Source organism: Procambarus clarkii, chromosome 1 (assembly GCF_040958095.1).
Source record: "Procambarus clarkii isolate CNS0578487 chromosome 1, FALCON_Pclarkii_2.0, whole genome shotgun sequence".
NCBI classification, from domain to species: Eukaryota; Metazoa; Arthropoda; class Malacostraca; order Decapoda; family Cambaridae; genus Procambarus; species Procambarus clarkii.
In genome coordinates, this window is record NC_091150.1 from 35,230,367 (window position 1) to 35,244,151 (window position 13,785).

At 37.3% G+C, this 13,785-nt stretch overlaps 1 protein-coding gene across 20 annotated transcripts in view; it reads right to left on the bottom strand.

The window, feature by feature from the left end:
• Window positions 1-2,339: 2,339 nt before the first annotated feature.
• Window positions 2,340-13,785, bottom strand: part of LOC123766937 (transformer-2 protein homolog beta) — a 43,376-nt gene continuing 31,930 nt past the window's right edge. For 10 of the 20 annotated variants that reach the window (XR_006773904.2, XR_011229601.1, XR_011229621.1 and 7 more), the window contains 2 exons: window positions 12,444-12,786; window positions 2,340-5,261 (listed from right to left, as the gene is read on the bottom strand). Coding sequence is in view for 2 of the 20 variants with exons in the window: in XM_069331140.1 (XP_069187241.1) it covers window positions 5,186-5,261 (76 nt within the window). In the remaining 18 variants the exon portion in view is untranslated. The remainder of the gene's footprint in view (window positions 5,262-12,443; window positions 12,787-13,785) is intronic. The other 10 variants (XR_011229602.1, XR_011229603.1, XR_011229599.1 and 7 more) reach the window with 2 other exon arrangements.

Consider the following 13,785-nt stretch of genomic DNA (forward strand, 5'->3'; position numbering starts at 1 on the left):
TTATGGCAAACAATTCTGTTTGAAGAGTGGAGACCCAGTTAATTATACGCGCTCCACACTCAGTATGAGCCATCTCTCGCTGTCAGAACAACTGCACTTTCAGCTGCACCATAAGACTGATACACGGAGCCATCAGTGTAAATAATTTGGGAGAGCACTGCAGAGATGCCACATTTGCTAATCTCTTCAAATAAATTTGAACCGGTGGCATCTTTAAATTGAATGACTTCTTTCAAGAGGGAGTCTCTTTTATTATTCCAATCAATTAAATTTGTTTTTGTTAATTGGTATTCAGCCTTAGCTATTGTTTCTTGTGATTTACCTAATCACTTCATGACTTCACAAACTGAAGTATTTTGCTTGGCTGCAACATATTATTTGCTGAGAATCTGTCCGAAACGCTGCGCGTACTAGTGGCTTTACAAGATTGTAAATACTATGCTATGTATTTTTACAAACCCAATGTACCTTCTTGTATATAAATAAATAAAATAAAAATAAAAAATAGAAGAGAGATACTGTATGTTTTTCAAAACTTGTATATTATCAGGCAGCCTCTGCTTCAGCTGTTGAAACAAACTTAAGAGAAAACTTTGACATCGGTGTTTCAAAATATATTCTTCATTTGTTGTAATAATTTTTTATTTATTACAAACTTATTAATAGTAATAATAAGTTTATTAATAAACTTATTAAACAGAGATTATTCATCTCTGACTTTTAGATGAACAGAGGCATCAAAGGAAGGAAATTCTGTCCATTTGTTCCTGTATCTTCCATTCTGTCCATTTCCTGTATCGTCCTTAATTCTGTCCATTCCTGTATCGTCCTTAATTCTGTCCATTCCTGTTCCTGTATGACGTTTTTTCACCCAGAGGGTTATAAGCCCATGGAACAGCCTACCCGCTGAAGCCGTAAATGCCAAAATCCAGCTAGAATGTCGGCACCAGTCAATTGGGTGTTAACAGCACTAAATTATTTGTCTCTGAGCAATGCAGGAGATGTACAGTTTCTCATGACTTTATGCTGTTGTGAACTCGTTGGAACCTGTGGTAGGAGGGGTTGATTTGGGTTTAAACTGTTAGTAGATAGTGATATTGGAATTAATATGGAGAAAGGAGGTAATAAAAATGTGTTGTGGGGAAAAAACTTGCAAAATGAACAGGGAAAGAAAAAGGCCTTAAAATAGCAATACATTCAAGGTATATATATTACACAAACAGTAAGAGTCCAAGAAACAAAATAAACGATTTAAATGCTCTTGTCTGCACAGAAACAGTATATATTATTGCACTTACCGAAATATTGGCTAAATGTAGAAAGCAGAGAACTATTAGCTGAATATCAAATAAACGAATTTAAACTATTTCACGGATATACTAGACGAGGAGGGGGAGTAGCCATATATGTGAGGGAAAATTTGAAATGTAGTCTCAAAGAGGGAATCAAAACTGAGCCACTCACAGAAACTATTTGGTTAGAATTAAACGAAAAAGCTAAAAATCTTATAATAGGAGTTTTATACAGGCCACAAATCAACAAGTTACTGAACCAGTATTTACTCAGATCTTTCCTAAATCTAAACTTATTCAATTTATACCCATTGTTTCGTGTTGTCCTGTGTTGATACTTTTAATAAAAGTACCAGACACCATTGATCTTTACTTCTTAATCTTTCTTCATATGACAGGGTTCTAATTTGTGGGATTAACCTAAGTCATCCTACGCTGGACACGTTCAAGTGAATTTATATAAATTCTATAGTATGGCGACCAAAACTGAACGGCATAATCTAAATGGGGCCTAACCAGAGCAAGATAAAGCTAAGAACATCACCTGATGTCTAACGTTTCAATTAATAAATCCCAGTGTCCTATTTGCCTTATTACGAACATTTATGCATTGAATTTTCGGTTTTAAATTCTTACTAATCATAACTCCCAGATCCCTTTCGCAATCCCAACACCATCTAGCTCGTATCTTGTAACTCTACGAACAAATCCACAAGGGCCATGATGAGGGTTCGAACCTACCTCCAGAGAGGATCCCAAACGCACCTTCATCGACTGTGCCAAGACATGGTAAAAAGAACTGCATCACACGAATCCTGCAGTCTCTCCGAGACAAACCAGGGTTTTACACAATTTCCCCATGCAACCGGGCTCTGTCAAAAAGCTGTTCTACCTCTTCAGCTTACTTCATTACACACAGAATTCACAATAGCGTGATGCATCAAATGAACAAATCCACAAGGATTTCACTTTCTTTCACTTAATCTTCTGGTGTGCATAAATGTGCTATCTCAACAAATAATGTGGGTCCATACATAAACAATGCAAAAGAATTAAATCATGATTTATTATCCATATACACAACCAAAATACATAGTTGCTCAATTTCAACTCTCATCAAAACTATATAAATTTTACCAGTAAATTTTGTCATCTGTAATCATTCACTAAATTACAAATAAATGAACCAATTAAAATACAAAAAAATAAGCCTATTATTGTTGGACCAACTATTCAGTAGTTAAAAACCACTGCATATATCTGTTTCCTGAATTAGCCATTCCCTCTGCAAATTCTTGAACTATAATTTCCAACAGTTAATAAATGAATACTTTTAGGAATCAGAAAATATCTTGCGCACACAATTTTTTCCTACCAATAAATGCATTTTTCATAAGCAGCTAAATTGCCTCATGGAATTATAAAAAAAAAAAAAAAAAAAAAAAACTATAAACTCAAAACCTATTGGTAACTGCTCTTATCAAATTAAATACTGTACTTGAATAAATTTTATAAAACAAAATTAACAAACTACTGTTCTTACCAAAATGAAAAATGTAGTTCCAGAAACAACTTTGGCATAATGGGGAAAAATACAAGATCATAATATACTGACCTAAATTACTATATTTAAAATAATTTCATGTTATGGCCTATCACATAGGTCCAGTACAACACAACATGTAACAGACCATATGAATTTAAACTTTAAAACTTCTGTAGTATCAAGTTTATTTTCACTTTTAAAAATTAAATTTGTAATGTTAAACCTCCTTCCTTCTGCTTTATACTGTACTTGAGTACAATATATAAAACATGATCTTTAGGATATCTGACTTATTATATAGGACAAAATCAAAAGGAATTGCTAATTAGCAACAGCTTACCCCCAAATCTCTATAATGTGAAACCCAGTCCATGGATTTACTGCAAATAAATTTATCACAATAATAATGTAAACTCTTGGTCATACATTGCAAGAATTGGGTCTACATGCCACCGATACTGATATGCACATCTATAATGCCATCCTTACCCCATTATCTACATATCTAAATCACATCTCATTTCAAACACCATTTAGCTGTCTAGTTCATTTTCCTTAAACTAGTTAATGTGCAAATCAACTCTTAAAAACAGCTGTGAATGGGTTTTGAATGTTTTAATTTGTTTTAATAAAAAAGTTCCCTTTCCATAGATAATTTCTCCATGATTGAATCATTCCACATGTACCATTTTCAAAGGTCAACAGCCACAATTTGAAACATTTTATTGAAGTTTGTGTACACATCTCCCCGTGTGTGGTCGTGTATGAGTACATTGTGTGAATGCCCAATAAAATCACATTTTCTGTGTGTGTGTCTGTCTGTAAGCATGCATGTGTGCACTTTGTGCATGTGTATTTCTGTGCTTCTCTCTAGTTTCTTAATATGAGCAATTAATTTAACATTAACACTTTGGGAAGGATGGCCACTAATTTGCTGTCACTTACTGGATTAATGAACCTTTTGCCTTAAATGACCTGAGAAACATTTGGAGACGTTTAATTATGGTGCAGTTTTGGAAGGAACATCTAAAACAGATAACAAAATTAGTCTAATTATTAGGTTGAGACATTATATCACTTAATTCCTGTTAAACATTTTTGGCTTTAGAAAAGTATACTAAATAGTTAATGAAGCAGCAGCCAGTGGGATATTAATATATATATATATATATATATATATATATATATATATATATATATATATATATATATATATATATATATATATATATATATATATATATATAAAATAATGAAAAACGGAAATTCAAAATACACCAAACTATTTCACTTTTAATACAAAACTAGCACTACATTGTTTTTTTTAATATTCTCCAACTTCCAGCAGCAGACATTTACCAAGAAACTGCCTTTAAATACTCAATGTATTTAACTTTCACCATAATTGTGGATGTGTAACAATAAAGTCATTAAACATTTAAACACTACTAGACTTTTCAACGTGTGCTAAACACTGAAAAAATTATTTAGGTAATCGTTTTAAATGACAACCACCAATCTTCAGATGTAAACAGGCCATAATAAAACATTTAATGTTAACATTCACATTATTTAGAATAATGTGTATTTTTTAACAATTACCTGCCCAGCTTCTGATTTTATTGGTGAGAAAAGGTTTCAGATAAAAGGTTACTTCAAAAGAAAGATACTTTCCTGATATTTCCCATATTGGTTAAATTATTTATTTGCCAAAATTCTTCCAATAAACAATTGTGTTCATCTAATTACCACTATGCTTTAGAAAAGCTATAAAATATGTATGCATGTGCTACACACACTCTCTTGCTTTATATGGCCATATAATGTAAGGGCATAAGATATGGAATGTGCCAAATGTAGCTGCATTAGCTCCTCCTAACCAACACACTTCATTGTAATGCCTGTGCTGAACACAATATATCAAGATATATCATAAATGAGTGACAAATAGTCTCATTATCCTAAACTGTATATGCCAATAAAAATGAAAATAAAGCTGTATCATTGAGAGCCTGGGAAAGCTGGTATCATTTACAAATTTGTGCCAGTAGTGACCACATTCAGTTTACATTGATAAAAACTGTGATAATTTAACCATAAACACTTCAAAAAATCAGTATGCTGTACTGTAGTAAAAAATTAATGAAACCAAGACAATATCTCAAAATCTGAAGACCGACAGCCATACTGTACTATGCTGTTCGATATACGTTAGCATGGAAATGTCTTTCATCTTCATACATTTATTAGGGGTTTCCAAACGTGGTATTCAGGAACCCAAAATGATTCTTCAAGGATGCCTACCAGTACTGCAAACCAGCGCACTAGAACTCTGCCGACTTGATCCTCAGGAACGAGAACGGCTACGGTGACGAGACCGTGACCTGGAGCGTGATCTGTGGCGAGGCCTTCCTCGATGGGCTCTGAAATGACAAATACAAGACACAACATTTAAATTACCATACAATAATTGTTTACACTAGCATTATACATGTTTTGTCACTAACTTAAAATTACAACCTGTAGCTAACAAAAAGGCATTTCTGAAAACCACATATCACAAATTCCTTCATTACATATCACAATACACCCATATATTATATATATTTTATATATATATATATATATATATATATATATATATATATATATATATATTATATATATATATATATATATATATATATATATATATAAAGACTAATATATATAATGTGTAATTCGGGCTTCGAGCACACAACTGTTTGATGATCCTCTATTGATCCAGAGGGAAAATGTAAGACCTACAATGGCGGACAGCTAGAGCCAGAGTCAGGCAACCATCACCTAACTCTACCCTTTGCTGCTCCCTACGATTAAGGGGGTTAGGCGAATCGTAGAGTGGGGTGTACCCACACTTATAAATGTCTAGATTTTGCCTTGCAAGCTCAGTATAGCTGTGTTAGTGCAACAGTGTACTCCTGAAGATGTCACATTGCTGACAAAATGTTGAACAATAAAAATGGAAAGATTAAATGATCGTGTCTTTTCACCCTCCAGATGGTAAAAGATATTTGCATAGAATGAAAAATATCCAAAGGAAAATTAATAATAGTCACAAGTTATTAATAGTGACTTATATATTTTTTCAAACTTTTCTAACCTTTACAGTAAGGAAAATCCAATTTCAAATGTAATTACAAAAATACTGAAAATAAAAAATGCAAGGCCTCTATTTTTTGACAATATGGTCTATGTAATTCAATACCTGGTCATTGGTACAGTATTCAAGACAAAATATCAATAAAATTATTAACCCTTTCACTGTAACATTTATTTTTGTAAATGCAAAAAAAAAACAAGAAAAGTTTCAGCAATTAGATTCACGGACAATTTTACTGAGGAATGTATAACAAATGAAGTGGAAAGCAAGATTTCCAATCTTGAAAGTCTGGGCATTATGTGAAGTATGCAACCATTTGTGTGACGATGCAGTTCCAACAGTAGTGTAGGTCTTTACTCCATTAACGGGCAATCAAATAAGCAGACATGGTCAATACGTAACCTCGTCAGACCTGTTAACACTTAATTGTTAGGAGTTTGTTATTTTTAATACCCAGCCAAATATCTTCATAATGCAGATTGCATTATGAATGACAGGGTAAAATGCAGAATATGGAATCCATTTTTGGGAGATGGAACAGAAACAAGCAGCCTCTTTTGCAGTAGCATTATCATTCACACACAGTCATTAGAAGCTACCCCAATACTACAGGTAACCAAGCAAAATTGAACTTAAATCTGCTAAAGATGAAAATACAGCCAATGCTGGATCTCAATCACTACAGAGTCGGAAGGCTTTAAAGATTCTGGAGCCATATCAGGACTGAGTCAACTGCAAGAGTACAAACCAATGGCACATATGAAGTACTTGTTACAGAGCATAACTCACAAAGCTCCACTGTACAAAATATTAGTTTGGGGGAAGGTAGAACAAACGGTTGATTAAGAAAAACAATGCCATTGGCAAAATTCAATTCATCCATAAATAGAACATTAGTATGGAAGAGGCAGTGAAAATATTCAGGAAAATGTAGTTTAATGACAGTAAAGGAGAGTATAAGCCATTACAATATTTAACAAGCAGGGCTCTCCATGGCATTAAGGTAAGGATTGTTACCCATGGCATTAAGGTAAGGATTGTTACCCATGGCATTAAGGTAAGGATTGTTACCCATGGCAATAAGGTAAGGATTGTTACCTATGGCCAACTATCGTTTGACATGTTTCAACGATTGTTCAGTGTCACCACGAACATTAAGATTGTTTAGGTGATGTTTTAACCAAGTGTGGCTTGCTTTGGTGTAGGTTGATCTACAATCCCTACACTTCCTTCACCTATGTGGAAACACTATAATCTGGTCCTGTTTGAAAGGCCTTCAATAATTAGCAAAGACCAGATTGCTACTAGCTGCGATAATGAACCCTTGCAACCACTGTAGGGTTCAGCAAAGAAATATATACAACTATAAAATTAACATTATTCTTATATTAATAAGAGTCCGGTTTCTCCAATTTTCCATGTGACATTACGAACCTATGTATTATATTACTTTACTTATAATAAAAACATAAATGGTCAAAGTATACAAAAAAAGTAAATTAGGCAGCAGAAGCAAGTGGCTTATGGCAGCTATTTGAAGTTCTGAAAGATCCCACTACTGTCAAACACTAAATGTGTAATATGAGAATTCTCATGTTAATAAAGGAAATCTTTACTGAGGATACAATAGATTTATTATCTGACAAGATTATGGGGCCATAACATAGTCCACTAAAAATTTTTTTTACTCCAATCAATATTTATTGACTATTTGTATATGAAAAGGACTCCAACTGGTTCAAGTTTCAGTATCGCAGTTTAAATAGAACGGGTATTTTTTTCTCCCTTTCTATTTAGACTGCGATGCTGAAAATTGAACCAGTTGCAGCCTTCTTCATATATAACTACAGTAGTCAGAATATTTTTTATTGAAATTTAACAACTTCCACTTTTCCTATGTTATGTCCCCTTAAGCAAGATTGTTTTGTCACCACAAAAGTTTTGTGACTGTTTATTTCCAGATACTGGTAAAGTATATAAAAAATTATCGAATACCCAATATAGATTCTTATAATATTATGTGGTAATAATAATAATAATGCACATGCCTCAGATAATCAGCCCATGACATGGTCAAAAGTATTGCAACCTGAGTTCTGCTGAACATGCGAGGGTTTCCTGAGGCTTCTTCTGAAGCCGGACCAGTAATTTCACATAATCCCCCCGTACACGCTGGCTGTCATCTAGGAACGTTCTACCTCTGACGCTCCTCTTTCAATACACACAATCACACCTACCACCGCCTCCCTGGTGGAGGCGGAAACAAATGGGCAGTTTCTTTCACCCTGATGCCCATGTTCACCTAGCAGTAAATAGGTACCTGGGAGTTAAAGACACCTGTTATGGGCTGCTTCCTGGGGAAAGGGGTGGGTGTGTGTAGGGGAAAAAAATAAATCGGATGATTGATTGACAGTTGAGAGGCGAGCCAAAAACGCAGAGCTCAACCCCTGCAAGCACAACTAGGTGAAAACATTTTGGAAGTCAGGACATTCAACAAGGATATGCCATGACCATAAGACGGACAATGCAATTCAGACAATAAGGAGCAGGGCAGCGCGCCATTCAGTGCCCGTGAGTTAAACGGGTATGGCCAATACGTAACCTCGCCAGAGCCGTTTCCCACCGACAGTTATGGTGGAAGGAGGAAAGCCATGGGCACACACTACCCTTAAGAGCATGCAGCTTGTAACCAGTAACAGAAGACCAGCGATCCTGCCAATGGGTGCGGATTGAGAAATGAACAACAGCGTAGAAGTTGAAATAAGGAACACCTTTGCAGGAAATGAGAGAAGTGCGGATAGCCTCCTCCACGGCAGCATCCACACGCTCACTTAAGGCAATTGTTGGGCTAGGAACCCAACAAAACAAGGGTTTTGTCTTAAATCTGCTCGAGATAAGAAACGGCCAATATTGAATTTCGACGACCACAGGATGGACAGGATTAAGATACTACAGAGCCATGAGGGCACTGTGGGAGTCAACTATAACAAAGGAAGAATTACGGCAAGAAAGCAGTTGACAGAGCAAACATAAGTGCATAAAGTTCAGCCGTAAAAAGGCTAGTCTCCAGATGCAGGCGACACATATAGGATGGAATGGATGGAATGACACGAGGAGAAACATTGCCAACACAAACATTTTATGATGAGTGGTTTGCATATCATAACTTCAGTCACTCATCATCTGTATATATGGATCCCGCAATTAATCGTCTCACTGTTTAACTTCAATTCTCTACCTTCTTTCAAACAATCTTTTCTCTCTTCCACTCTTTCTATTACACAACTTGATAATGGTCAAGGATGGATTAAAAGGATGATGTTCCTTCATTTTCTAATGTGTGGTTTGGATATTATAAGTTGACGCATCATTTGCATTAAATTGTGAACATTGATGGTTTAGTGGTTACATTGCATTGATGCACTGGGTGTTTTGTTTGACCTTGGTGATGGATGGTTGTTTAGTTTTGTGATGTGGTTTGATGGAGTATTGGTGTGTGATTGTGTGTGTGGTGAGGATCAGGGTGGGTTCTCTCTCTTGATGCTTGTCATTTGATGGGTCACTTCCTGTTAAGCTTGCCCCAGGCTCTTTTGTGGGTGAAGTGGACCCCTGTGTTTGCATAATTATGTGCATTGCTTCAAAATATTATGGTTCCTGTGTAAATACTGCCTAGGTTAATTTTCACAGTCTGTTTTATGTATTATTTCATTCATTGTGTTATATATATTTTTCTCATTTACATTTCTTCTCTAGTACATTTTATTGGACTATTTGGTTATTGGTCTGTCCTATGCTTGGTTATCTGCCTAGTCCTGATAGTCACTGATGAAATCCTAAAAAACAATTGGTGGATTATAATTCCAAGGAAACTTGTGGGAAAGTCTTACCATGAGCTATGGAATTGAAAAAGCTCTCAGCCTCATTTGTTCCCGTACCCACTTGTGTCAGAAAAAATAAAAGGAAGGGGAGGGCGGGGAGGATGCAGCTCATGACCTTCTTATGATCTTGGCACTATAACTGGCAGAGTACAGGTCTGCTAATGATTTATCATGTTATTCTTTACCATACGACAGCTCCTCCAAGTTATCACTATGCTTACCTAGTTTGTTCACCAACTCAATAAGAATATTGTGTACTAAAATAAACTGCACAGTATGATTTTCCTTAACAAGCCTGCTTATGAAAACACCAAGTTATCTAGCAATTCCTAACAATCATACAATCACCACAGTGCAAGCCCAACCTTATTTCTGGTTTCTATTATATACATGAAGTACCAAGAGCAAAATCTTAGCATCTTCATACAATCCTATCATTTATTTTAATCTTATTTTATGAGAATATTTTAAATAATGAATAATAAGAGATTCCCAAATGAATTTCAGGCATCCTAAATTAATTTTTGTGTGAAGCTACTAATTATTCTCTCCATCACTTAACTGAATTTTCCTGGTCAACTTACTAATGGAAAGATCTCACAAGCCAAAAATGAGTGTTTCAAGCGAGCAGAGCATATAGTTGCTGAAAATTGGGCATGTTTATTTCCTTAGTAACTCTATTTGCATAAAACTTACTGCTTATTTAATACATGGAAAAACCTAAAGTAAAATCTGATGTAATGAAATCCTACTTGATGATAATATAGAAAAGCAGGAGGAAAAAGTGGCAGGCACAGTGTGGCTGGCAGAGGAAGAAAGGAGAAAGTGGCAGAGAAAGGAGACTGGGAACCAGTGAGAAAGAGAAGGGGAGGACAGAGGGCACACCAAGGAGGGGCATAAGGGAAAGAGACAGCGCACCAGAGAGGAAGATGAGGGAAGGAGACAGTACCATTGAAGGAAAGCCAGTGTTGGGAAACAGGAGAAGTAGGGGGCCAAAGAGGGGAGACAGAAGTCATGGGAAGGGGTAAGACTGAAAGTAGCAGATTGGGGAGGAGACTATAGGGAGAAGACTGTGGCAAAGAGAAGGCCATAGCTAAAAGGAAGAGACTGACAAAGAGAAGACGACCCTGACAGAGAAAAGACGACCCCTGACAGAGAAGACCACGACTGACAGTGAAGAGACGACCCTGACAGTGAAGAGACGACCCCTGACAGTGAAGAGACGACCCCTGACAGTGAAGAGACGACCCCTGACAGTGAAGAGACGACCCCCGACAGTGAAGAGACTACCCCCGACAGTGAAGAGATGACCCCCGACAGTGAAGAGACGACCCCCGACAGTGAAGAGACGACCCCCGACAGTGAAGAGACGACCCCTGACAGTGAAGAGACGACCCCTGACAGTGAAGAGACGACCCCTGACAGTGAAGAGACGACCCCTGACAGTGAAGAGACGACCCCTGACAGTGAAGAGACGACCCCTGACAGTGAAGAGACGACCCCTGACAGTGAAGAGACGACCCCTGACAGTGAAGAGACGACTCCTGACAGTGAAGAGACGACCCCTGACAGTGAAGAGACGACCCCTGACAGTGAAGAGAAAACCCCTGACAGTGAAGAGACAACTCCTGACAGTGAAGAGACAACTCCTGACAGTGAAGAGACAACCCCTGACAGTGAAGAGACAACTCCTGACAGAGAAAAAGATGACCCTGACAGAAAGACGACGACCCTGACAATGGGGAGGAGAGGGAGGGCCACAATGGGGAGGAGAGGGAGGGCCACAATAGGGAGGGGAGGGCTGCAAAGGGGAGGAGAGGGGAGGGCTGCAAAGGGGAGGAGAGGGGAGAGCTGCAAAGGGGAGGAGAGGGGAGAGCTGCAAAGGGGAGGAGAGTGAAGAGCTGCAAAGGGGAGGAGAGGGGAGAGCTGCAAAGGGGAGGAGAGGGGAGAGCTGCAAAGGGGAGGAGAGGGGAGGGCTGCAAAGGGGAGGAGAGGGGAGGGCTGCAAAGGGGAGGAGAGGGGAGGGCTGCAAAGGGGAGGAGAGGGGAGGGCTGCAAAGGAGAGGAGAGGGGAGGGCTGCAAAGGAGAGGGAAGGGCTGCAAAGGAGAGGGAAGGGCTGCAAAGGAGAGGGAAGGGCTGCAAAGGGGAGGAGAGGGGAGGGCTGCAAAGGGGAGGAGAGGGTGCTGCAAAGGGGAGGAAAGGGGGGCCACAAAGGGGAGGAGAAGGGGGCAGCAAATAGGAGGAGAGGGGGGCTGCAAAGGGGAGAAAACTGGCAAAGAGAAGAATGTGGCAAGATGAGGAGAAGACAGTGACAAAGAGGAGAAGACAGTGGCAAAGAGGAGGAAATACATATGTATATAGGTAACAAAGTGAATTGAAGATGAAGCTAAATACCATGAACAGCAGCACAAGACACTGTGTTAAACAGATGTACACAAAAAGAAAAGATGTGTAAGGAGAATCTTGCATTGGAAAAGAAGAGACAGTCAAGCAAATAATATGGAAGAGTGCAAAGAAAAAGGAAAGATGGGAAGAACTACAAGAGAGAAAGATTAAGAAATCAGACAGCATCTTGAGACCTTTACCATCTCCCATTCTGTAAGAAGCATCCTTTGCCACCACTCACTACGTAGTCCTTTTCATTTCACATTCTGAAAGAGTTCTTTGCCATCTTTTGCAATACATGAAGTCCTCTACCACGTCACTCTGTAAGTTGAGTTCTTTACCATCTCCCATTATGTAGTCCATTGCCATCTCACACACTGAAAGTGGAGTTCTTTACCATCTCCCATGCCGAATGTAGTCCATTACCATGCCTCACACTGCCGACTTCTTCACTGCCTTTCAACTCATACGTTGACAACAGTAACACATTAACACACGACTCAAAATTAACCCCTAAGCTGTGGAACACGCCATATCACATGTCTGAAATTAATTGATGAATGAATATGATTATTTAAGAGAATAATACATCCAATAAGCAGTTTTGTTACAAAAGGATATGTTAAAAGAAAAAAATAAATAATGTACAATGCAAGAGTGGAGGAACTGAATGTAAATTGCAAGTAACGAAACACTTTACAACAATTATCAAAATTATACTCCTTTATATTCAAAATATGGATCGAGAGACCACTGTGAAGTTTTTAAAAAGAAAAAATATTTCTAGCTGAATTCTCAAATATAAATAGTTTTTTCTGAATAAACAACAATGGCAAAACTTGCATTAGGCATGGGAAAATATTTTTAAACGTAAATTGCTCAGACAGATATTACTGATTTTTCAAATACAAAGTCCTGCAATATCATAATTTCATCTCAATATCGGGTAAATTGCTTCAATGAATATAAAGCTGTAAATTAGGTATTAACCCTTATCATATTTCTTCTGTATTCTCTCATAATGGCAACAAACTTTAGTCTCACGTTTTAGTGTGCCAGTTCCTGCCACCACCATATCTGGATGACATGAAGTCTTTCCATATATCTGTAAGTTACCTTGTAAACTATCTAACAGCAATGCTTTAAACTTCTGCCTGAGAATTCATGGTGTTATTGCTATCATACAGATGAAGCAGGTGTCAGTTGGCGGCACTTAGAACAAACTTATAAACAAAATGCTGAATATTTCAACTATAGAGTACAGCAAAGCCAAGGAAACAGAGAGAGAGAGAAGGAAAAGAATAGGAAATTGGGTGCTTCTGGAGAAGTGAAGTTTGAAAAGCCTGAAAAAAAAGAAGCTATAATGAAAGAAGGCTCAGTTTCCATGAATTAAATTCCGTAAGTGAATTTCTCTCCAATCTGTAACATTCAAATTCAGTTTCACTAATTATAAAAAAAATTGTTTATACTAGTTTTCACTAAGTATATGTAAAAAATCCTGCAAATAACTCATAATTAAATAATTGCTATCAAAGGCATATC